Source organism: Rosa chinensis, chromosome 3 (assembly GCF_002994745.2).
Source record: "Rosa chinensis cultivar Old Blush chromosome 3, RchiOBHm-V2, whole genome shotgun sequence".
Taxonomy (NCBI): domain Eukaryota; kingdom Viridiplantae; phylum Streptophyta; class Magnoliopsida; order Rosales; family Rosaceae; genus Rosa; species Rosa chinensis.
Window position 1 is genome coordinate 23772149 of NC_037090.1, and position 25038 is coordinate 23797186.

Consider the following 25038-nt stretch of genomic DNA (forward strand, 5'->3'; position numbering starts at 1 on the left):
ATTGGTCAACCGTAGTCACTTATATGTTTTATTGTTTGACCGATGGCGTGGCAACCGCGAAACGTGCTTATTTTTTCACATCACGTTTGTATATATTCCATCGATGGATGTGCGTGGACATAAGATAAAAAAAATTAATTTTAATTACAAACACATTGGTGTATACCAATTTTATTCCTTTAGTTGTATGACTTATACATTGCATTTAAATTGTTTAGGTTCATTCTAAAGCAACCATGAAGTAGAAAATGAATTCGGAGAAACCAACCGCTCGATGGAGAGATTGTAATGTTTTATGGTGATTGTAGAAAATCTAGCCAATTTCGTTATTGTTTCGAATTCGATCAACTAGGTCAAACGTAGTTACTCTTATAAACCTATATTTATATATCATACACTCCAAAGAGCAACCCCTATCAATTCAAAGAAAATGAAAAAACCGACCGTTGGATGAGTTTATTACAATAAATTATGAGTGTGGTAAAAAATTTAGCCAATTTCACCATATTTTAGAATCCGATCGGATTGGTCAACCGTAGTCACTTATATGTTTTATTGGTTGACCGATGGCGTGGCAACCGCGAAACGTGCTTATTTTTTCACATCACGTTTGTATATATTCCATCGATGGATGTGCGTGGACATAAGATAAAAAAAATTAATTTTAATTACAAACACATTGGTGTATACCAATTTTATTCCTTTAGTTGTATGACTTATACATTGCATTTAAATTGTTTAGGTTCATTCTAAAGCAACCATGAAGTAGAAAATGAATTCGGAGAAACCAACCGCTCGATGGAGAGATTGTAATGTTTTATGGTGATTGTAGAAAATCTAGCCAATTTCGTTATTGTTTCGAATTCGATCAACTAGGTTAAACTTAGTTACTCTTATAAACCTATATTTATATATCATACACTCCAAAGAGCAACCCCTATCAATTCAAAGAAAATGGAAAAATCGACCGTTGGATGAGTTTATTACAATAAATTATGCGTGTGGTTAAAAATTTAGTCAATTTCACCATAGTTTTGAACCCGATCTAATTGGTCAACCGATTACCGATATGTAGAATATATATATATGCACATATTCTATATAGAATAATAGAAGTATAAGAACTTCCACACACACACACACACACATATATATATATATATATATATATATATCTATATATATTATTATATTATATATATAAACACACACACACACACACACATATATATATATATATATATATATATCTCTATATATATATTATATATATAAACAAACACACACACACACATATATATATATATATATATATCTCTATATATATATCCTCTATATAAACACACACACACACACATATATATATCTCTATATATATATATATATATATATATATATATATATATATATAAACACTCACACATATATAAATATATATATACATATATATAAACACACACACGTATATAAATATATATATATACATATATATAAACACACACACACACACACACATATATATATATCTCTATATATATATTATATATATAAACACACACACACACATATATAAATATATATATATATATATATACATATATATAAACACACACACATATATAAATATATATACATATATATATAAACACACACACACACACACACACATATATATATAAACACACACAAATATATATATATCTATGTGTGTGTGTGTATATATATTTATAAACACACACACACATAACTACAAATATATATATATATATATATATATATATAATATTTTACGGGCTTTTACGGGCCGGGCCTAGCGGGCCTTTGGAGGGCCGGGCCTACGGGCCGGGCCGGGTTTTTGCGGGCTTTAGGCGGGCCGGCCCTCGGCCCACCAAGGCGGGCTTTTGCGGGTTTTTTGACGGGCCGGGCCGGGCTAAAAGCCCTCCGGGCTGGTGGGCCTTCATCGGCCCACTTAATCCGCGGGCTTTTTGATGAGGCCTAGGACCAGTTGCTTTGATAGAAAAGACACGCATGTTTCTCTCGTGACTTGGTTTCAAATTCAGACATGTGGGACCCATGCAAGTGGTTTTATATTATTATCATATTCTTGTAGTCACATTTGCTTTTGTTCGTGTCTTCTTTCATAAAAAAAATTTAAAAAAAAAATATATTGATGAGAAATAAATTATCGGATATTCAATTTCAAATTCACTTAAATTCAAACACTAACTTTCATACTAATTACAATACATCAATAATTTTACTTCTACCTCTACTGCTACTTCTACTTCTACTTCTACACGTCCAAGTCCCTTCTGCTCCATATGAAAACCTTCTCAATGTTGTCAGTTTCTGTACAAGTGTATATCACCGGAAGCAACAATCAAACATCAATTACCATAAAAAAAAAAAAAAAACAATCAAACATCAATTGGAATCCTCCTCATTGTTTCTGATCATAGACAGGAATTCCAGCTTAACCAACCATCAGAAGAAATACTAGATTAGATCACAATACATGGCAAATTGAAAATTAGAAAATAGAATCAAACTTACCCGAGAAGAATTTCAAACAAATCCTAGAGAAAGAACTGAATTTTATGCATAACGCACCTGAATTGAAGAGGGATTGAGGAGATGGTTCCATATACTCTGATGCGTCGGTGACTGATATGAACAATAACACCACTTACAGAAATCAAAGCTTAAGACATCAAAATAAGCCAAAGATCTTGTAGCAGATCCAATAGAACCCAGATATGAACAACAATACCACTTATAGAAAAAAAAAAAAAAAAAACATGAGCACATATAGATTCAGTCTAAATGATTGAGAAGTAAAACAAAATGACCCACCAGTTATAAATCACTGTTTTCTGTTCAAAGATTTCATTGACTGCATGAAAAACTCTCCACAGATCTAGATGAAAGCCCAAGCTCCAGTTGCTAGCTGAGGAAATGAGGTAAAGTCAGAAATTTTTTAAGCTCTGAATTGATTATTTTTAATCATGAAACAAAAATTCCCAAAAGCAAAGAGACAGCTACTGAACTAGTGAGCTTCTCTGATTAGCAAACAAACTCAACAAAGTCTAGAAAGATTGCAGCTATATCTTTAGCTCTGCAATTTTTCTTCTATTCAGAAAAAATCAAACAGAGAGAGAAGCAAGGGAAAAGATAAGGAAAGAAAAAGAAAGAAGGAAATGAAAGGCTACAAAACGAGATCCATTTGCGGATCTCCATAAGAACAGTAAAGAAAAGTTGGGAGTGCGAGCCGCATCCAATTTCTTATTGCATTTGTCAGCTTTTTGTTGAAGGTAGGGCCACAATAGCTTATAAAACCATAAACTATTCTCAAGTACAAAAAAAATACTATAAACTATTCCACACCCACGATTATGAACTGTTAGTGGAATGAATAAAAACCCAAATACTGTAAATGCCAAAAATTAAGCCCACCTCCACAATTGTTTCTATCCGTGGCAAAACAAGTGTGGCTTTAGCCCATATTTGTTGTGGTGACACCAGATCCTCAGTTTGTACTTGGCAGTAACAGAGTCCTCACTTCGCTTTGTCCATTTATTAGATTTATTGTTTTTTTTTTTTAAGTGCTCACAATGAGTATGAATGATGAATGGATGAGAAGGTTTGTCCTTATATCAAAATCAGATTAATTAGATTCGTTGTTGTGTTGGTCTTGTAGATGGTTGAATTCATTGATACCCCACTACCAGTGGTGGAACCATGATCAAATTCCTGTCTAGGCTAATTAGAAGGGCACAATATATATATATATATATATATATATATATATATATATATATTGAGGTTTGGAACCCAGTAGGAGGCTCATCCTCACGCCTTTATTATTTTGGATCAAAACATACAACGGAGGGGACATAAAACCAAACCCCGTAAATTAAAAACTACAAACATACATTTATTATTAGTTACTAACTAGCAGCAGACATTAATGTCTAATGGATTTAATATGTGTCTCCTTAACATATATATAATTCTAATGGGTTTGTGAAAAGAACACTCAATTATTAAATAAGACAGGCTAAAGAAAATCAAGTTAGTAACACTAACTAGATGGAAAGGGCATCAACAGCAATCTCAATCTCAGTATTCTGTATAACCCCAGACACTATCACCATAACTCAAAATAAAAACTCTCCAATCTGCAACACAAAATGCACATCTTTAAATAAAAAATAATCACAAGTTCATAACATGATCAGAAGCCAAGATCACAACTTGATTTTTTTACCCAGTAATTTATACAATCATGAATCATCATAGATTCATAGCCTCACCTATCCACAATCCACCGACCATCAGAGCATCAGACCATGATCAACAAGACAACAAAGACATCAGTCGGTAATTCTAACTAAAAATACATTCATCAATCATCAATTCATCATCTAACTAAAAATCCACCGACTGAGTGACTGACCTTCACCCAGTGACCGACTCACTGTCACCAACCATGAATCCATGATCAAGAATCAAGAATTCAAGATCCTCAATTCCTCAGTTAACATGGAATCTCTCTCTCTCAGTCTCTCTCCCTCCCCTAAATCTCAACTCATACACAAAAGCCCAACAGCCCCAACTCACAACCAGACGGCCAGACCTCAGCTAACATGGAATCTCTCTCTATCTCAGTCTCTCTCTCTCTCCCCCAAATCTCAACTCATACACAAAAGCCCAACAGCTCCAACTCATAACCAGTGGTAGCAAACTAGCAAACAGAATCGACATTCGGCAAAAGGAGATATGGGATTTCTTTGAGGAAAGTCAGGAAACCCCATTGGGAAAAACAGAGCAGCAAGAAGAAGTGAAGAACAGAGGAGATCGATAGAGCTTCATACCTTGTTTCAATCGATAAGTCTATAACCTCCATCGAAATTTCGAAACACTAGAGTACGGGACTGGGAGCTGGGAGCTGCTGTGGGAGCTGGGAATACGGGACTTCTACATGTAATTTTTTTTTCTTTGGGCTGGTATGGTCTGGAGGTTGAGATATCTATATACTTAAGGGTTTTTAGCTCAAAATGTTGTCTAGGCTTGAGCCCATATAGCCCACCATGTCGTTCCGCCACTACCCACTACAAGAACTCCTTCTTGGTTAGGGGACCAAAAGCTTTTGGCGGCTACAGGTGGTTGGCCGCAGTTGGTAGTAGTGCTTGAGGGCTGCAATCTGATGTGATCCTTTGATTTGGAAGAGGATGTAGCTCAAATGCAGATGGGATGGTTGCGAGGCTTGATTATGGCCATGGGAGAACAGTTTTTTGTTCTAGTGGAAGTTCTCATAGTCTGGTTTGGCTGGGTCGGTCTGCGTTGGTGGGGTTCACCCAATGTGCTACGGCGGCGACGACTTTTATGGCTGCTAATGACAGCTTCGATGGCATTTTGGGTCGTGGTGCTGGTGCTTTGCTCTTTGCCAAGATTCTGGGCTGGTCCTAGTGGTTGGGTCTGGGTGTTTGAGTTTTGTTCTTGGGCCAGGTATATTGGTCATGTGGGTTGGACCTCTTGTTTTAGTTTTCTTTTCTAGCCTTTTTTAGTGGACTTACGGGTTGCAGTCTATTCTTAGTTTTCTCTAGTTTTAGCCTATCAAATGAGTTTTGGTCTTTCTCAACGAGCTTTGCATGGGCATAGCAGTTGAGCAGAGCCCAGTAAACCCCAAGCGATTTCAATTGTATGGGAATTATAATATAATCAGAGCACTCTCATTATAAGCAGGCCTAATATATACGCAATCTCTTCACAGTTCACACATCAAATAATCAAGAAAGAAATTACAAATTACTTCCAAATTCAACCGCCTAGAGCATCATTACATGCATGTTTCCTGAATCCCATATGGGACATTGGTTTGACAAAACAATCATGCATACAGGGGTATTAGGGAAATTCGTGCGTTGCATGACAAAACTAATTAATTTCTTATGATCAAATTATTATCAAAGCATGACTGAATTATAATCAGAGCACTTTCATTATGATTGTTCTGACTTGATTTTTATTATTTTATAAAATCATATTTGTGGTAAAACAATCATGTATAACATAAATTGTTACGTGAGAGAGTGCGTTCTCTCACATTTTGGAAATATAACTTTGTTTAAGAACTTATAAAAAATCAAACACATGCCTAACAACTCAAATTAGGCATAATTCAAAACATTTAGCTATGAAATTTCAGAGAGTTCAAACTAATAGGCAATCAATTGAAAATCAAAAACTTGATTTTTGAAGCAGAATTAGTAATACCTCAAGAGCTCGAACGTAGTCTTTGTGGTACCTGAGCTCCTTGATGATAGTGACGCGATCATCTCTATCTAGCGTTTGGCCTTCTTGGCCCCACTGGTACAGAATCGGTAAAACGGAGGCCTGAAAATCGCTCTCGCAGATCCGACGGTAGAGTGTGTTCAGCTAGTCCTTCCAGAGCTTCCGAGGAGATTTGGGTGCCGCCGTTGAGTACGGCGAAACGTGACAGAAACGGGAGTAGAGAGTGTTGAATAGGGCGCTGAAATGTGAGTGCTTCATCATCTTGATCGGTGAAGTTGGGAGTCGGAAGAAATTGACACGGGTTTAAGTCCTTGGGATTTGTTGATACGCAAGGGTTTATACCTTGTACTCTTCAAATTTAGAAAAAAAATATGCATATTTTTTTGCTCCAACAACTTCCTTATACTTATCTAAAAAATTTTATTTACATGTCGATAAATATTAGATACATATCTCCTAGTTAATATAGTTTTTATTCTATCGTTTTATTAGAAACACAACTCCAAACTTCTTAAATTATTATCCTCACCGAAATTTTTTTAGGGCACATGTCCTTGTTATGCACATGTCACGGACCATGTCACTGTTATGCACATGTCATTGACCTGTGAAGTTATTGGTCAGCCCAATTCCCTAGTTAGTAAGGTCACTGGCTAAGTCATTGTTAACCTCAAGTTACTAGTCATGTCACTAATCATAAAATTGTCATCACTAACCAAGTCACTATTAATCACATGTCACTTGTCGGGTCACTGTCAATCACATGCTACTTGTCAGGTCACTTTCAATCATATGTCACTTGTCAAGTCACTATGGTCAGGCCACATTGCATGTCGCTGACCATGTCACTGATCATGTAACTGTCAAAGTCACTGATAATCTTCTCATTTTCACAGCTTTGTACAAGATATACACAAACAGAAGACATGAGGCGGGGTAAAAGAAAACGGAGTGAAGAAGCAAAAATTTCAGCAAAGAAGAAAAAGGTTATGAAGAAGAGTAGTAAGGACAGAAGAAATTTTAAAAATTTGTTTAGGGCTTATAATGCAAGTCACTGGCCAATTGTTAACTCTAGCTTACTAAATCAATTAGTTTAAAAAAAAAAAAATCTTTTTATAGTGTCACTATTATGTTTAGTTTTCCTTAATGAAACATTATTTTTATAGATCTTTTGCAGTAATTCAAAATTTAGGCATCTTTTGAATTGACAGAGTCACTGTCATTGGCCATATTATATTGTATGTGGTCAAGTCAATGGTCATGTCCAATGTTGATCACAAGTCAGTAGAGAAATCACTATTAATCTCAAGTCACTGGCCATGTCACTGTCAATTCTTGTTGTATTGTCTAAACGCCATACTAAAACCCCTTCTAAGACTAACAACCATTAAACAAATACTGGACAGGAGTAGTTAGTGGATTCACTCTAGGGTAGTTTGATATTAATGGAAACTTCAAAATCTAGAAAATGGACCCAAGAAATGAGGCTTTACCCAATAAAACAACTGGTACAAAGTTTTTTCGTAAAAACATGACCCGGGTCATATTCCAGGTTATATCTAAAAATAATAATTCCAGCATTACTCAAGGTTATATATGTAAGTGTAACTAGTGTCTTTTCAGCCGTAAACGTAAACTTTACCACTCTCTATATAAACTTTTATGATCTTTAGAAAAAATGTGTAAAATTCATACTAAAGTGGATCTCTGTGGATTGAAATAACATTTTGATATTCAAAGATTACAAATCCTTGAATATCAAAGAGTTTCAAATATCCATCGTGATCTTGCCCTCAAATTCAAATTTTTTTTTATTTTATATTTTAGAATACTCAAATTCAATTTCTTTTATTCTTATAGCTATCTAAACTCAATCTAATGGCTACCCTTTGTCCTTTATACAAAAATAATTATGCTATAGCAGTTATCACTACTTTTTTCTTTCATCTTGTATGTTACTTTGTTACAGCGACAACCAATATCAGCGATGATATTGGTGGCTTCAGTGCCCATCTCATCTGAAGAAATTCCCCAAATGCACCATTATACAAACAAAAAAACAACAAAATTTTTTGACGGTTGATGGGTCCAGACGTGTCGGGATACCCATTACAAAAAGCGATAAGGTTCTCGGACATATTATGAAGTTCTCAATGGGAACCTCGCCCTCAGATATTTATTTAACTGCTGATACAGGCAGCACTCTAGTATGGATGCAATGCAAGCCGTGTAAACGTTGCTACAACACTAAATATGCCATGTTCGACCCGAGAAAATCCTCAACATATAGGAACATTACTTGTTATGCAAGGAAGTGTGGACTTGTCGATGATCAAAAACCACCAGGCCAATCACCAGAGTTTTGTAAAAAATTTGCTACAAGAAGGTGTACTTACCGTGTCGAGTATGGAGACACGTCATCTTCTGAAGGTGTATTGGCAAAAGAAACAATTGCCTTGACATTCAGGACAGGTAAGGTTATAACCCTAAAAGATAGTCATTGGGTATGGGCATTTGAACCATGAACATATTTCAACTGGAAATGAAATGGGAGTGATTCGGCTTGGAAATGGGCCTGTGTCATTTGTTTCTCAAATTGCTCCCTATGTTGGAGGGAACAGATTTTCTCATTGCTTGGTGCCTTTAGATACTGATCCCAAAATTGAAAGCAGGATCAATTTCGGAAATGGGAGTGAAGTTTTGGGTGAAGGGGTTGTCTCAACTCTCAACACCATTGGTTAATATAAATATAGCCCCATCTAACTATTTTGTAACGGTATAAGGAGTTACCATTGGAAATGAATTTGTTCCGTTCAACTCAACAGTGACACAGCTTAATAAACTTAACATGATGGTCGACTCGGGCTCAACTTTTGCACAAGTAACTCGAGATATTTTTGATCGGATGGTAACTCAGCTGAAGAAGACGCTTGATCCGAAATTGGAGTCGTTTATTTTTAATGACACGGAAGATAATTCAAGTTTTTTGTGTCTCAACTCGACGACAATTCCAGAAGAACCAAAAGTGACTTTTCATTTCGAGGGTGGTGGCAAACTTCAGTTAATGGCAGAACAATTATTCAAAATAAACGAGAATAGAGTCTGCTTTGGAATCGTGCTCCAGACTGGGCAACACTTGCCTTTCGGTATTTTTGGAGCCATTTTGCAGAGAAATTTGTTGGTTGGTTTTGACCTGGATAGAAATGTGGCATCCTTCAAGCCAACTAATTGCCTACACTACTAGTACAGTAGTACGTACTAAGGATGGTATAAACTATAAATTTTGTATTTGAGTTTTCTCCTTTTCTCCACTTGGCTTTTTCTAATTTCTTTTTCTTTTTCTTTTTTTTTGAAGAAGAAACTTTATTAACTAGATACGATTACAATCGTACATGAGGGCATCCAGTATAAACTCTGGAGCAGTAGTAAACCATTCAAGATGGACATTTGAATCAAAACTATGTCTAGCTAGACGATGAGCAACCATATTTGCTTGTCTAGGAGTAAAACTGATTACAATCTCCCCCAGGGCATTCACTAAACCTTTGATATCAGAAATCAAAGCAGCGAGATCAGAAAGATCCTCAGCCATGGAATTGATAGCCTGAATCGCATATAGACAATCACTCTCAATCACAGTCTGTGTAACATTCAAGGCCTGTAGTAACTCTAAGCCATACTTGAGAGCCACCAGTTCAGTATGCAATGGAGAGGTAACGAAGGCTGACCTGTGAGAGAACGCAGCAATGAAACCTCCATGGGCATTCCTTAACACTCCACCTGTACCGCCATACTGAACAGTAGGAAGGAAAGCCCCATCCACGTTTAACTTGAGGCTATCTTCCATTGGGGCAATCCACGTCTTCCTACGAGGAGGATGACTTCGCTCCAACGGTTCAGCATCCCTATGGACTCGGGCTTTTTCTAATTTCTTTTGATTAACATGGGTGACATTTTATTTCCAAGAATTTGTAACTTTCTTCTCTTGTTCTTAAATTAAATCACAAATGCTTCTCCATAGTATATGAAGCTTACAAGAATGCTACATTCACAGGAGAAAAAGGGTTTTTAAGTGTTAACCATGGATAACAGCAGCCATGATGGGAAAAATGAGGTAAGTATTTTATAATTCGTAGGCATGATCATCAGCTCAATGCCAAAGACAGTGTTTCATTTGCTGAAGGCATGCATATGTTTTATATTTTATAATGGAGATCTTATCTTCTCCAGCACCGTGAATGCAAATGCATTAGTATCATATATATACCTCAAACCCTTGATTGTTACAAGTTTAATCTTTCATTCTTCTGTTGGGTGGGGGGGGGGGGGGGGGGGGACTAGAATTTATAATCCGGGGGGCAGATATAATATAGAAATAAAATACAAAAATAGTTGGCAAAAATTTTATTATTATTATTAATTTTTTTTATTTTTTACTTCGAGTCTTTGACCATAGCAAACTATCTTTTAAAATGTTGTATGCACTTTTAAAAAGGGAAGAATGATTAAAAAAAAAGTCACTTAGATGTGACTTATGATACTTTAGATAATAAAATTTGGCTTATGATAAGTTCTCCTCTGTTAAGTAAGAAGAAGGCAGCTGATTCCATCATAGAAATCTTCAGGTACTAACCTACATTAATGCAGTTCAACAGAGTATTTACAAATCAGTACCCGCAAATTGTTAAGACTGTTTCTGCATCTTCAGGAATTGGATAAGTTTTGTGTTAGTAGCACACTTCATGGTCAAACTAGAGAAACAAAAGCAATGTCTACATTCGCAGAAAAAAGAAACATTTTGTTAACATCTCAGCTTCCCCCTAATGAACATTTTACGAGGTCTTAGCAGTTAGACTTGCATTCGCTACCCAAATTTCAGGTGTTCTTTGGAATCCATATAAATATGGCTTTGCTAAGTGGATCCCAAGTCCTAAAAGCCACTACTGCCCTGATTCCACATCTGTAAGTTCACTTGTTTCTTCATCCCCATTTGGACAATCCCATTCCATTTCACCTATTACAGCAGTTGAATTCTCATTTTTGATATGATTCAACAATCTCTCCTGCATATTTACTGGAATAATATTCTTATCCCCGAGGAGTTTTATAAATTCCTCGGCTCCTTCCAGATCTGCTTTACTTTTGAAGTATTCCAGACATGCGACCACAACATCCTTGTCCGGCATCCACCCTGGCTGCGCAGCAGAAACTGCTTTTGTTGCTGATTCAAGTACCTTCTCAATTTGACCGTGATCAAGATACCCTTTCGCCAAATAATTCCATGCCGTAGGATTAGGTTTCTCATCCTTCAATCTTATCCTGATCATAATGGCTTCAGCCTTGTCAAGAAAACCATTCCTGGTATAAGCACCAATCAAGGTATTTGGGATACGAATATCATAATTTGCATGCTCAGATTCCCACTCTTCAAAGATCTTCTCAGCATTCTCAATGTCATCAAACTTCGAGAGTGAGGTCATTATGCATATATAACCCCTATTGTATACTTTCATCTGCTCCTTGTAACATTTCCATAGTCTCAAAGTATCATCTTTCTTCCCTAGTACTGCATATTGCGTCATAAGGTACTGATATGCTCCTCTCTGTCTTTTAGAACTTGGTATCTGTTCCTCAGATCTCTTTAGCATTGCTAAAGCCTTGTCCACAGCTCCTGCTTTTGTATAACCGTTTGCTGCAACGGCACAATTAATCCAGTCCAAAAGACTCTTAGGATCGGATTCCCATTCAGCCAGAATCTTGTCAATTCCCTCGAGATCAGAAGCAGCTGCAGCTGCACTGAGTCTGATCCCATATGTGAATCTGTCAAAACCGATGCCATTCTCTTCCATTTCACTCATCAGACTGTCAAATTTTGCACGGTGTCCAGTCTTATAATACAAATTGAGCAAAACATTGTATGACAATGACGTCCTAGAGAACCCCAAATCCCTCATCTTCTGCATGGTCGCCTCTGCTTTTTCCAACTGTTTTGCATGGGCATAGCAGTTGAGGAGAGCACTGTAAACCTCAAGGACTTTCAATTGTTGGGGAGTGTTGTTAAAATAATTCTCAGCTTGTTCTATTCCATGAACTTTTGCAATCAAGTCAAGCCGGATGGCTATGTCAGAGGGCAAAAGTTCAACATACCTTTTGTCACTCATCCACATGGACACCTGGGAGTTCAATAAATAGACGAGTTTCAGAAGCTGAGGCCTAATACACACAATCTCTTCACACATCAAAATATCAAGAAAGAAAGTACAAAGTTCAAATTACATCCAAATTCTACCACCCAGAACATCATTACATGCATGTTTTCTGAATCCCATTTAGAGCATTGGTTTGACAAAACAATCATACAGGGGAATTAGGGGAATTCGTGTGTTGCATAACAAAACTAATTAATTTCTTACGACTAAATTATTGTCATAGCACGACTAAACTATTATCAGAGCAGTTCCATTATGATTGTTCTGACTTGATTATTTCTCTATAAAATCATATTTGTGGTAAAACAATCACGTGTAATATAAACACAACAATATGAGAGAATGTGTTCTCTCACATTGTAGAAATATAACTTTGTTTAAGAACTCATAAGGGTTTGGACCTCCCCACCTATAGCTAATCGGTCTCAAGTGGGATGCTTAAATTTCTTCAACAATTAAGCTATATATGCATTCCGATGCTGCTGAAAGTGGCATAACTAAACTACGAGTTTATGAATACATAGACTACACAATTACTTCAAAAAACAGTTTAATTCCCAGTCAATAGAGACAAACATTATCATTTACTTAAACAAATGCTATATCCTTAAATTTTAAAGATACAGACAACTAAAAATGAGAGTATATTTCTGCAAAGAAGGTAGTACTTCTCTATATACAGATTAAACATAAACTATTCCATTGGCATACTATCGTAGCTTCTTCATCTCGATTATTCTCGTTCAGACTAAAAGGCAATCAATTGAAAATCAAAAACTTGATTTTGAAGCAGAAATGAGTAATTATACCTCAAGAGCTTGGCTGTAGTCTTTGTAGTACCTGAGCTCCTTGATGATAGTGACGAGGTCATCTTTATCTACGGTTCGGCTGTTTTGGACCCACCGGTCGAGAATGGGTAATACGGAGGCCTTTGGATCGCTCCGGGAGATCTGACGGTAGAGGCCGTTCAGCGAGCCTTTCCAGAACTTCCGATGAGATTTGGGTGCCGCCGTTGAGTACAGCGAAACGTGACGTGGTGCGTTTCGGAGAGTGTTGAATAGGGAGCTGAAATGAGAGTACTTCATCATCGAATTGGTGAATTTGGGAGTCGAAAGAAACTGACACAGGATTTAAGGCTCTGGTTTAGAGTTTAGACCGGCACTCCTCTCGTTTTTTTGTTTTTTGTTTTTTTTTGAAGTAATGGTAATTCCATTGATAATAGCGCATGCCAAGAAAATCATTACATATCCTCCCGCTGACACATAATAATGGTCAGAATAAGGATTGGTGGAGGAGCCACAGTGGTACATACGATAGACCAATTATATTTGAACTTATCGCTCACTGAAAAGCGAGCCTATAAACTATGAAAAAACATAGCGAATAGACAAGCAAACCTAGTTTCTAATACAAGAAACTTATTGTAATTAGACAAAAAGCTAATAACATAGGTTTGGGCCAAGAGCCTAAACCCTAGCCCAAATTAGAAGCTATTGGACTAGGGTAGAAACCTGAGCCCAATAACCAGAAGCCCAATAGGGTAGTTAGCCAAGAAGATCCACACGGCCCATCAACCTGGCTTGGGCCCAGTCCACCATCTGCTCCCTCCCCTCGTCGTGCGTCACTTTCCGGTCGAGTTTGGTTTGATCCCTGCCGCCAACCCGCCTCGTCACGATTACACCACCATGGCAGCGATCCAACTATCTCGAGTACATCGTCGACCTGCATCACCACCAAACAAACACAGTCCCCAATCCGGTTCCTCACAGCCCCGCACCGCCACCGATCAAAAAAACCCAAATTGGCGTCGTCAGTCCACCAAAACCTCCACGGGGATTGACAACCAGCCTGTAACGACACAACCCACCACCTCCGCCTCTAGCCCAGCCAAAATTGACATAACCGAGAAACAACCTTCTCCGACGGAGTCCCAAGGACAGTAGCTATTGATCTCCCATTTGGCAGCACTCTCCAAGATGGGGGTGAGGCCGGTGGCCACCCCCGACGCCCAGGCGCTCCGAAGGAGACTAGTTTTGCCCCAGACGACAAACGTGACCTTAGGGTTTTTTTCTCTCTCTTATTCTTGTCGAATTATTACAGCATTCCTCTCGTGAGTCTAGTCTGTTCATTAAAAATAAATAAATAAATAAATTTTAAGAAAAAGAATGAGAGCAACACCTTTTTATTGCTCACTCTAATTGGAAATTCTTATGTGCAGAAGAATGAGAAAAAATAAAATGAAAACGGATGTTTCGTTCACTCCTAATTTTAGTACATTAAGTTTCACAAATATTACTTTGGTATCTCAAGTTTTGCTCTCAACCCAACTTCAGTACTTTTTTTTTTTTTTGAATAGGAAATGATTTCATTAGTAATCACGCCATGAAAACAGGCCAGAGTCTAACAGAACTTACATAAGAAGATTCAGGAGTTAACCCAGATAACCTATCTAAGCCAAACTAAACTCATTAAAGTCTAATGAGACACTCGCATGAAGCAAGCCTAACTAAGCAAGCACAACCTCGCTTCCTAAGGAAAAATCATTCATCTAGTCCTATTTGCCGACAGGCGATTGTGGTACAAATAACAACTAGAAACATCTTAGAAAAACTCATAGAGATTACCCCTACCTAAACAAGACTTGCATCAAAATGTCTAATAGCAAACTCTAAAATATAGCAGCTAACAACCTCGGCAACAGGTTGGTCTTCTTGCTCTTTGAAATCTGCTGACTCGAATAGAGCCCTGGCCTAACAGCCCAAGCCCAAATCCGAGCTAAATAAAAAGAAGCCCAATCAAGTTGCCTGGCCATCACCGTCGCCGTCGGCAACAGATCCTCCGGCGGCTTGCCTTTCCGCCACACCATCTTTCCTCTAACAATGAACACCAAAATCAGATGAATCTGATTGGGAGCAAATATCTCTGCAACCTCTCTCCAGCAAGCCTTAATCACCTGCACAGGAGATTGATTGGAAAAATCTCCACTACAACGTAGATCAAGCAATCTCCTCCGTTGTTTACTGTTTAGTACTTTTTATTACTAAACAGTAAACAACAATAAGGCATTTACGTACGTATTTTCAAGGGTATGTTATTACTGCCAATATGATCTCATATAATCTCATAGACTAAACAAAGTTAATATTACCTGATTTCTTATATTGCATACCTCTTATTGTGGTATTTCTTCCCACAAATATCACACTTAACCTGAGAGTAATAACTCTTAGGTAACTTGATTGATCCAGGAGCTGGTGGTACTTCTCTTACCACCAAATGAAGAAAACATGACAGAGTCAAAACCACAAAATAATAAAATAGTAAATAAATCAACATGAATAGGTAAAAGACCTCACTTAGTTATTTGGTCCTAGCTATCTTAGGCCTCCCAGACGGTTTCCTATACAGAGGTGGTGCTATTAGTCTATGTATGATCTCTCACTCCCTTACTCTAGCAATTGGATATATAAATATATAATTGGGTCATATGCCTTTATATATTTCTGCTTGGTATAGTATTCGTCCACAAAATCATCGGGGGACATTCTCTCAGAGTAGATTGCAACTATTGCATGTCCACATGGAAGACTAGACAGATCCGATCTGTTACATGTACAATACTTGTTATCCAATTGAATAGAGTGTTGTGCAACCACACCTCTTCCTTGCGGTTCAAACCTCCACTCATTGGACCCTAATGGTCTATAATCATGACTCCATACTGCATTTTTCTTCAACTTTTTTGCCACTCTTAACCCAATCTTACACTTTCAATTTGGCCCAAAATGTCTTTTGTTTGACAATCACACCATAAAAGCTGTTATAATTTCTTCCAAACATGTAAGAATAGGTTTCTTCCTTGCTTGGAGAATGCTTTTGTTGAAGCTTTCACTGTGATTATTTAAAAGAATGCCACATCTGAATTTTATATCAAAGTGTGACCTTGACCAGTGTATTGCAGGTCTATCAATGCACAATGGCTATGCACGAGTGACCAATGATTTTATGGCCATCTATCCTTGGATTTAATATAAGGATTGAGATTAAATGAATGAATTTTAAGTATTTTCAACCCTTGAAATTGAATCCAAATGTGGGAATGCATATTAAAAATAAATAATTAAAAAACAATGAAAATGGAGCAGTTAGAGCATCTTTAGCAAACTCCATATTTTGGCTCTTTAACTATTTTGAAGAGCATGTTTAGTTTTTTTATCTATTTTAGCAGCTGTACAAGATTCCTAAGTGACTCTTCATTATAATTTTTAGCTATCTCGCTCCAAAAATATAGAAAGTGAGATGAGACTCTCTATAATTTAAAACATTTATTTTAAGTTATTCTATGTAATTTATAAATACATTTAAACTATTTAATCTTTATTTAAAAAAAAATCTAAATTCAAAAGTAACTAAAATAAATAGCACTGATGCAGATGTATTTATAAAGTAGCTAGCTAAAATGACTTTTTAGTTAATTTGACTAAAATTTGACTAAATAATGGCTAGTATTGCTAAAAGTGCTCTTATCAAACCACCATTGTGAATTAGCTTAATTGCTTGCAGTTGAGTTCTTTTTAATTTTCTTTTCTTCTTTTTTGGAATTGTAGTTTTATCCAAACATTTTAAAAAAAAATTTATTCTTGAGCTTGTGTTGGGCGGGCTAGCACTGATATCAAGCCAATAAAATTTAATTTTGAAAATCCATAAATACTTGTTATTATCTAATATGAAAAATATTTACTTTTCAAGGACATAACAATAAAAAATTAATAAAAAAACAGTTTAATTTTTTTTTCTCACAGCATAAAACAAAAACAAAATTCAAATATTTTTTTAGAAAACATTGGCACGCACATGACACTTGCTAAGAAGCTAGTAATATTGGAAAAATCAGTACAGAGTAATAGGCTCAGTCCAAAGCTAATTCCTCTTTGTACTAAAGCCTGCATCAATTAACTTATGTAAAGAACCAACATCCTAGTAAAACATAGATTGCACCATTTTAAGCGCAAACCTAGCTCGACCTTATTACCAAAAACAGTTTTGAAATTTGTCATAATCGAACTCATCCAAAACTTCACCAATATCATTTCAATCAACACAATTTAGTGACAAAAGAGTCATTGTTGTATAATCCTAATCGGTATTTTTTTTTTCTCTCAAAAATACTATTTTATTGCAAAGAGTTAATTTTATTTAGAGCATTTCCTTCCATTTCCAACTTCATTACCCCGTTGTTTGCAATATTCAATATTGTAATCCATCCAGCCATATCAAAAATGTTTTTTAATATTATTTTATTTTCACTTTTTGATTTTTATTTTAAAGAGAAATAAAGGTTTTCTGATAAATAAAAAATAAAGATTTTAGATAATAAAATATTAGGAAATGACTATAACACCCTGATAGACCTAATGAATTACAAAGTCACGCATATAAAACCTAAACATCCGCCTCCTAGGGTTTCTGCGTTCTCATCGTCTTCGGCGCGCTTCAGCAGTATTCTCACTTCTCTCGTCTGAAGCTGCAACCTGAGGTAACCTCTCTCCCTCATCTCCGCCGTCTTCTTAAGCCTATTATTACTCACTTCCTTCTTCAACCTCTGCTACTCTCCACGAATTTCTCTCTGTATTTTTCTTCTCGAATGTTTACTCTGCTTCTCTGAAGCGAGCAAAGAATTTTGAATACGAATTTAGTTAATCTCTCATAGAAATCTCTTAACCTTTGAAGATTCAATTGCGTTTGTACAGAGCCATGGCGACTGAAGTTGTAGCCGATCCAATCCAGCATTTCCAGGAACCTCACAACGATGTCAAGCTCTTCAACAAGTGGAGCTTCGACGATGTTCAGGTCTTGCCTTTTGCTTTCAAATCTCTACTACATGGCTATCTGTTTGATTCGGAACGTTATGAATGCGATTTTCTATGTTTTCAGTTTCATTCATGGATTGACAGATCTAATTAGGGAGCATGACTTTTGTTAGGTAGAGAAATTGAAATAATGCGCTGGAGTTTTTAGATTTTATACTTTGGTTGATGTTGTTTTAGTTGTGTTCGTATAATATGGAGAAGACTAGATGAATGAAGTTTTGATAAGACTGTAATCTTGTTAGAGATCAATAGGGTAAATTGGATATATGCAACTATAGATGAGCTTGTTTTTGTTCTGTTTTAGATTCTCTAGTGTGCCTTTCTCTTGTTGATTCAGTTCTGCAACTTAGGTGACTAGTTATTGTTTGGTGAGCCGAGTTTGATCTGTTTTCATGCATCATTGTGCAATTATTCCTGTTGTAGATTATGTTTTTGTTCATATCTTTGTTTTTCCGGCTGGTTTGCTAGTACTTCTAGATTATGTGTCAGTTTTCCTCGACTCTTTTTTAGTATGTTGTGATGCTAAACTAATCTGCTCTTGTCTGTATATTGATTTTGTCAAGTCCTTACGAATTTTTTTTCATCACATACAGGTCAATGACATCTCACTTGGAGATTACATTGGAGTGGCCCAGTCCAAACATGCAACTTATGTGCCTCACACTGCTGGGAGGTACTCAGTGAAACGTTTCAGGAAAGCTCAATGCCCCATTGTGGAGAGGCTTACAAACTCACTCATGATGCATGGGAGAAACAACGGGAAGAAGTTGATGGCTGTTAGGATTGTTAGGCATGCAATGGAAATCATCCATTTGCTTACTGATCTGAACCCCATTCAAGTTATTGTTGATGCTGTTGTTAACAGGTAAGGGGATGCAAATATGGTTATCTTTATCAATTACATAATTTTTCCTTTTGCTTATTGATTGATATTTGCGGGAAACCTGTAGCTGCCTCTAATATTTCTTGTGTGTGTTTTGTTTATTTTACAATCAGTGGTCCACGTGAAGATGCTACTCGTATTGGGTCTGCCGGAGTTGTTAGGCGTCAGGCTGTGGATATCTCACCTCTGAGACGGGTGAACCAGGCTATCTATCTCATCACAACTGGTGCTCGTGAGTCTGCTTTCAGGAACATCAAAACCATTGCTGAATGCTTGGCCGATGAGCTTATTAATGCTGCCAAAGGTTCCTCTAACAGGTGCAGATGGCTTGCTTTCTTATGTCTCATTGTTTGTTATAGCTTTTCTTTGGTTCATTGCTTTGTTTCTAACTTATGGTTCTGTTTTTGGGCGTAGTTATGCTATCAAGAAGAAGGATGAGATTGAAAGGGTTGCCAAGGCCAATCGTTAAGGTGTCGTGGAAGCTTCTGGTACCAAAGACTATAATCTAAAAGCAAAGTGGGTGTTATGTATCAAAGGACAAAATTGGTTTTGTTTATCTTTTTGTAATGACCTTATGCTAGCTCCAATTTCGGATGTGTACTGTTTTGTTTCGTGAAGACATCGATCTTTTTCTTTGCTTCTAGTATGTTATCAAACAATGTTTGGAATTAAGAGAAGACAGGTGACAACTTAGAATTTTTATGATTAGCTCATTCTGTTTGTCAAATTAAAGGGGAGAGAGATCTATATCTGAAACCTTCAAGCCTTGCAAACAAATAGGTGAATAAAATGTTTCTCCTAAAACACCGAACGGATGTGTGGTAAAGGTATAATCCCGGCCCAACACTGCTCGGTGGCTACAAGAGACGGTTGTTCACATTGCGTAATTGGGTTTGTTTGTTTATGATGGTAGTAACTAGGGCTGTCACTTGATTTGGAAATTACCAAATTAATTCAATATTAACTGATATTTTAAGTTTGGTAAACTGATTTTTTTTTTTTGAAGCGAAACCGACTTTTTGATAATTGAGACCGATAAAACTGAAATTGAAAATTACCGAAAAAGTTGGTTTGGTTTTGGTAAATATCGAATCTACCGATTATCTAAATATTAGCTTTATATACTATGATTTTCAATACACATACATGTATATTAAGAAATAAACATAAAATTTTTCATAATAGTATGAACATTACTACGGGCTAGTTTGGGATTGCTGTGACTTAAAAAAAAAAACTGCTGCTACTGTGTTATGAGAATAATCAGCTGTGAATTAAAACAGTTTCATGTTTGATAAATAGTATTTTTAAAAGTGCTATCAGTCATCAAACAATTGCAGAGTGTGTTTTGATCTACAGCTGCTAGTTTGGAATTGCTGTGACTTTTAAAAAAAAAATTGCTGCTACTATGTTATGAGAATAATCAGCTGTGAATTAAAACAGTTTCGTGTTTGGTAAATAGTATTTTTAAAAGTGCTGTCAGTACATAAAACAACTGCAGAGTGTGTTTTGATCTACAGTTGCTTTTACGAGCAACCTCTAGACTGCTTCTAAAATCTGTTGCCAGTGACCTATAACTTTTAATTATAACTGCTTTTTATTTATTTACCAAACACAATAAAATCTAAAATTTTGAACAAAAGCTGATTTTTTTTTTAAGTGAAGCAATCCCAAACGGAGCCTACATATACTACATTAATAGTATATGTATTTTAAGTACCCAAACTACCCTTTACGCGTTAAAGTTGTTCTTGCTTAGTTTCAGAGGGAATGATATCTATTAAGAGAATCAAGCAATTAATACAAATTTCCTTTTTTTGTTTAAGGCTAAAATATTTTTTCCCTTATATACCTTTTGCTTGTTTATTATTATTATTTTCGTAATAATTAAAGATGGCTCTTATCACATCCGTGATGAGAAGGAAGGAGGTGGTTATTAGCTAGATACATGTATTGACAGCTGAAGAAACATAATCAAAATAACCTAACTAAAATAAGAAGATGAAGAGGTTGAACCGAGTTTCTAACCACATATATAAGGTTATTGTATCCATAATTGGAAATGACCTAATTTCCAATTATTGAAAATGACTCAAACTTGATGTCATATATACTCAGTTTGGGTAGTTCAACCTATTCTTTATGAAGAGGTTGAACCGACCTAATTTTATTGAAAATGACTCAAACTTGATGTCATATATACAAAAGAAAGATATAATTAGGAGATTAGTACAAAGTTTACAACTATAAAATTGAAGAACCTAGTTTAATTTGTTCGTTCTAATTTTAATTATAAAGAATTAGTTGTTCTAAAGTTGGTAATACTGAAAACTGAAATACCGAATTTGGTAGTTATGATTAAAAACGGAAAATTTTGGTTGGTAATTGGTAGCTCAATTTTGAAACCGAAAGCTTTGGTTTTGAAGGTGGTAATACCTATAACCGATTTGAATCGACCGAGTGACAACCCTATAAATAATCCGAAAAGAATTATGAGAACAAAGACAATAAATCAAAATGCTACCTGAAATAATTTGAAGAACGTATGAATGAGCTATATATATACTGTATCCAAATCACTTAAATGTGTGCTCCTTGTCTTCTGTGCTATACTGTTATTGTGAATTCTAGCTTCTACAGTTTCTAATGCGCTGGTAAATGACTGTAACCGCTGAGTGTTTGAACTACCCAAACTACCCTTTACGCGTTAAAGTTGTTCTTGCTTAGTTTCAGAGGGAATGATATCTATTAAGAGAATCAAGCAATTAATACAAATTTCCTTTTTTTGTTTAAGGCTAAAATATTTTTTCCCTTATATACCTTTTGCTTGTTTATTATTATTATTATTATTATTTTCGTAATAATTAAAGATGGCTCTTATCACATCCGTGATGAGAAGGAAGGAGGTGGTTATTAGCTAGATACATGTATTGACAGCTGAAGAAACATAATCAAAATAACCTAACTAAAATAAGAAGATGAAGAGGTTGAACCGAGTTTCTAACCACATATATAAGGTTATTGTATCCATAATTGGTCGATATTGGTCCCAGTTTTGTATCCTATAAGAGAGTTTGCCATCCCGTCCTGAATCCAAAAGAGTCAATGTGTACTAATATATCGTTGTAAATTGAAATAAGAGATTATATCATTCCAGCTCCAGGTTTCAATTAATCCAATCTCTTCTAACCATGCACATCAGAAAAATGAGATCACTAGCTACCCTTAGATCACAATTCTATACCTATGTTTTCGGTTTTCACAAATTGCCCCTCAAACTTATAATTTCACGTGACTCCCTATTTCAAGAACTTAATTAGATCATGTAGTTTCTTAGTTATGTTAGCACAACTAGAATTTTTTTTTTTTTTTGAATAAACTAGAAATCTCTTTAACATTGATATGATTATTATGTGAATGTGTAATTACAGTCTTACTCAGATGGTCAGTTTATTCTATACTAAAAAAGAAACTAACGTTAAGTCGTCAATCACATAATCCGAACAACCCTAGACTTCTTGAAATATATGGGTTTAGACCATTAATCTGTGATGTATCTTTTCCCTGAATTCAGGGAGAAACTTAATTTCAATTTCCTCATGTAATAAACAATGAAACCATTATTTTAGCAGACAAACAAAATAAAATTGCCCAAAATAAGGGCAATATTAAGGCGAAAAGTAAGTACTCCACTATCTTGCAAGCAAAGTTTATCCAAATTATCAATCAACTGGCACTGATTCTATAATTTCCCTTATAATCTGACTGAAGTTAACAAATCAAAGGACGTAATTTGTGCTCTATTACTCCCTAACTCATATTATGTACAAATCATTCCGATAAATAGATTAGAAAAGGGGGTCTTCACCCTCTACTATAAATTGTTGGTTAACAATAAAGCTAGCTGAAAAGTCGAAGAATTGAAAGATGAGAGCCATGGATTCTAGGGTTTTGGTTTTGATGAGCATGCTTGTTCTTACTCTGGCTAGAGGATATCCATACGGGCTTGAATATGCAGTCTTCGATGATGAGTTTCAGAATAATGTCAATAACCAGTTTCAGTTTGACGATGATATTCCCACAACCCCATTCCCAAAATCTCCCCCTCCTTCTCCACTTATCATTTCTCCCTCGGCTTCCTCTCCCTCTCCTATGACGTCTCCTCCGATTCCTAGCAGCTCCCCTCACCCTCACCCTCCGCCTCAGAACAGAACTCCTGCCGACGTCCAAAACGACAGAGTGGTATCATGCAATGTAGTAAAGAATGTGTTAATGCATGTTCACCCTCCAAAAGCATTCTTCCTCCTCTTGTTGCCCCTCCTATATTATACCCTTCTTGCTTCACCGGCTGTGTTTCTCATTGCACTCGGGCCACTCAGCTTCCGGAGACACCCGTTGTCCCCACTACTAAGGTCGTTGATGGTTGCACTCGTTACTGTGCCACCTCCATTGTTGCCAAATTCATCGCCGCTAAGCCTGGTATGGGATATCCACCACATTTCGATTCTCTTATTAATTCCTTCCTTTTGATTCTTTACTACGTCATTTCATTTTTTTTTATGTATTTGAATAAAGATTAATTAACAATATTGCGATGTCTTTTATATGTATGTAGATGAACGACCACATCGCGTTAATGTTCAAGACGACGTGCGTAAGTGCTTTGGGATCTGCTTTCACAAGAAGATGTATAATTAATTAATTAATATTTGTATCCGTTATCAGTGTTATCTTTTATGATCAGTATATTATATGATTTTATTTGGTTTCCTGGTCAAATAAAGCTTTAAATTTTTGTTCATTTCCTTTTCATCTACATTTTCTTGTACCAAAGTTCCAAAATTGGTTGGAAATTGTCCATGACCATATCTACAAAAATGGTCAATCTTATTATGCAACAACCATTAAGTCTTTATTTTTCAATCAAAAGATCTTGATTTGAGTTTGACTGAGAATCACCTGTTTATTCAATATTGCGTTCAAATAACATTTTGATTAAAGCACTCTAATCTCTCTAATTAGATAAAGTTCAAAAAGGTCTAATTAAGGCCTCATTATGGTCACGATGAGTCATGTTCAACAAATTCTTTAGTATTCTTCCTTTAAATAACAAATTTAATTCAATTTAAACTTCCTAATATTGAATGCATTCTTATTTTCACAAATCCGCTTTAATTATTCACCACCAAATTAAGCAAAAGCATGTTTTTTTTTTTTCAAAAGGAAAGAATTACCAATATTACAAAAAGGGCAAGTGCGTCAATCCATCGCTCAAACGTCACACACAAACATACCCAGATTCAATTTAGTTGACACACTCCCCGGAAACCAAGCGCTCAAAACTGCGCCTTCTTGTAAAAACAGAGGAGTGTACATAAAAAGACCTTCTTCATAAGTCCATCCCTCACTGACTCACAAAAACACCAAATTCTTGTTTCTCAAATTCCGAAACACTCATGAGTTCCCTGACTGGTTTCCGCTACTGCTGCAACAATTCTTGAGGCTGAGGTATGGGACAAGATAAAGTTAGGTCAAATTGACCTGAAGATCCACAATCGGGTTTTGATAACTGTTTATTCACATTCTTTTGCAGACTTTGGAGGGCAGCCAAAATGTGGATGAAGAATAAGGGTATTAAAACCAGGAGCGGATCCAGGATTGAAACTTTGGACGGGCTGGGATTTCTTCAACAACAAAAAAAAAAAAAAAAAAAAAAATATATATATATATATATATATATATATTATAGAGAATCTCGACGGTGCGAGAGAATTTTATTAAT

The 25038-nt window shown here is 36.0% G+C and overlaps 3 protein-coding genes and 1 long non-coding RNA gene across 6 annotated transcripts; 2 read left to right on the plus strand and 2 right to left on the minus strand.

Annotated features, from left to right (window-relative positions):
* Nucleotides 1-2181: 2181 nt before the first annotated feature.
* LOC112194824 lies at nucleotides 2182-3354 on the minus strand. Of its 3 annotated transcripts, none has more exons than XR_002934155.2 (3): nucleotides 2854-3354; nucleotides 2611-2701; nucleotides 2182-2349 (listed from the first exon to the last, which is right to left on the minus strand). It is a non-coding gene; the product is annotated as an uncharacterized LOC112194824 (long non-coding RNA). The 3 variants fall into 3 exon arrangements; XR_005808553.1 differs by having other exon boundaries at nucleotides 2182-2701; nucleotides 2854-2947; nucleotides 3048-3353; XR_002934154.2 differs by having other exon boundaries at nucleotides 2182-2701; nucleotides 2854-3352.
* A 7621-nt stretch (nucleotides 3355-10975) lies between these two features.
* LOC112191526 (pentatricopeptide repeat-containing protein At2g20710, mitochondrial) lies at nucleotides 10976-13684 on the minus strand. Its single transcript, XM_024330890.2, has 2 exons — nucleotides 13313-13684; nucleotides 10976-12467 (listed from the first exon to the last, which is right to left on the minus strand). Exons 1-2 carry the CDS (start codon nucleotides 13589-13591, stop codon nucleotides 11235-11237), a joined length of 1512 nt encoding a protein of 503 aa, XP_024186658.1. The 5' UTR covers nucleotides 13592-13684; the 3' UTR covers nucleotides 10976-11234.
* Nucleotides 13685-17890: 4206 nt separating this feature from the next.
* Nucleotides 17891-19958, plus strand: LOC112195291 (40S ribosomal protein S5). The gene is made up of 5 exons (XM_024335702.2): nucleotides 17891-18039; nucleotides 18254-18353; nucleotides 18967-19238; nucleotides 19370-19573; nucleotides 19671-19958. The coding sequence occupies exons 2-5, from the start codon at nucleotides 18258-18260 to the stop codon at nucleotides 19723-19725; spliced, it is 627 nt and encodes a 208-aa protein (XP_024191470.1). The 5' UTR covers nucleotides 17891-18039; nucleotides 18254-18257; the 3' UTR covers nucleotides 19726-19958.
* Nucleotides 19959-23076: 3118 nt separating this feature from the next.
* Nucleotides 23077-24078, plus strand: LOC112194322 (WAS/WASL-interacting protein family member 3-like). The gene is made up of 2 exons (XM_024334573.2): nucleotides 23077-23735; nucleotides 23872-24078. The coding sequence occupies exons 1-2, from the start codon at nucleotides 23184-23186 to the stop codon at nucleotides 23956-23958; spliced, it is 639 nt and encodes a 212-aa protein (XP_024190341.2). The 5' UTR covers nucleotides 23077-23183; the 3' UTR covers nucleotides 23959-24078.
* The last annotated feature ends 960 nt before the right edge of the window (nucleotides 24079-25038 follow it).

Bases quoted from the DNA above. Each gene is read 5' to 3' on its own strand.
- LOC112191526 (XM_024330890.2), bottom strand. From the start codon at position 13,591: ATGATGAAGTACTCTCATTTCAGCTCCCTATTCAACACTCTCCGAAAC. The intron at 12,468-13,312 runs GTATAATTACTC...TTGAACTCCCAG, and splicing joins ACTACAGCCAAGCTCTTGAG to GTGTCCATGTGGATGAGTGA.
- LOC112195291 (XM_024335702.2), top strand. From the start codon at position 18,258: ATGGCGACTGAAGTTGTAGCCGATCCAATCCAGCATTTCCAGGAACCT. The intron at 18,354-18,966 runs GTCTTGCCTTTT...CATCACATACAG, and splicing joins GGAGCTTCGACGATGTTCAG to GTCAATGACATCTCACTTGG. The intron at 19,574-19,670 runs GTGCAGATGGCT...TTTTGGGCGTAG, and splicing joins GCCAAAGGTTCCTCTAACAG to TTATGCTATCAAGAAGAAGG.
- LOC112194322 (XM_024334573.2), top strand. From the start codon at position 23,184: ATGAGAGCCATGGATTCTAGGGTTTTGGTTTTGATGAGCATGCTTGTT. The intron at 23,736-23,871 runs GTATGGGATATC...ATATGTATGTAG, and splicing joins ATTCATCGCCGCTAAGCCTG to ATGAACGACCACATCGCGTT.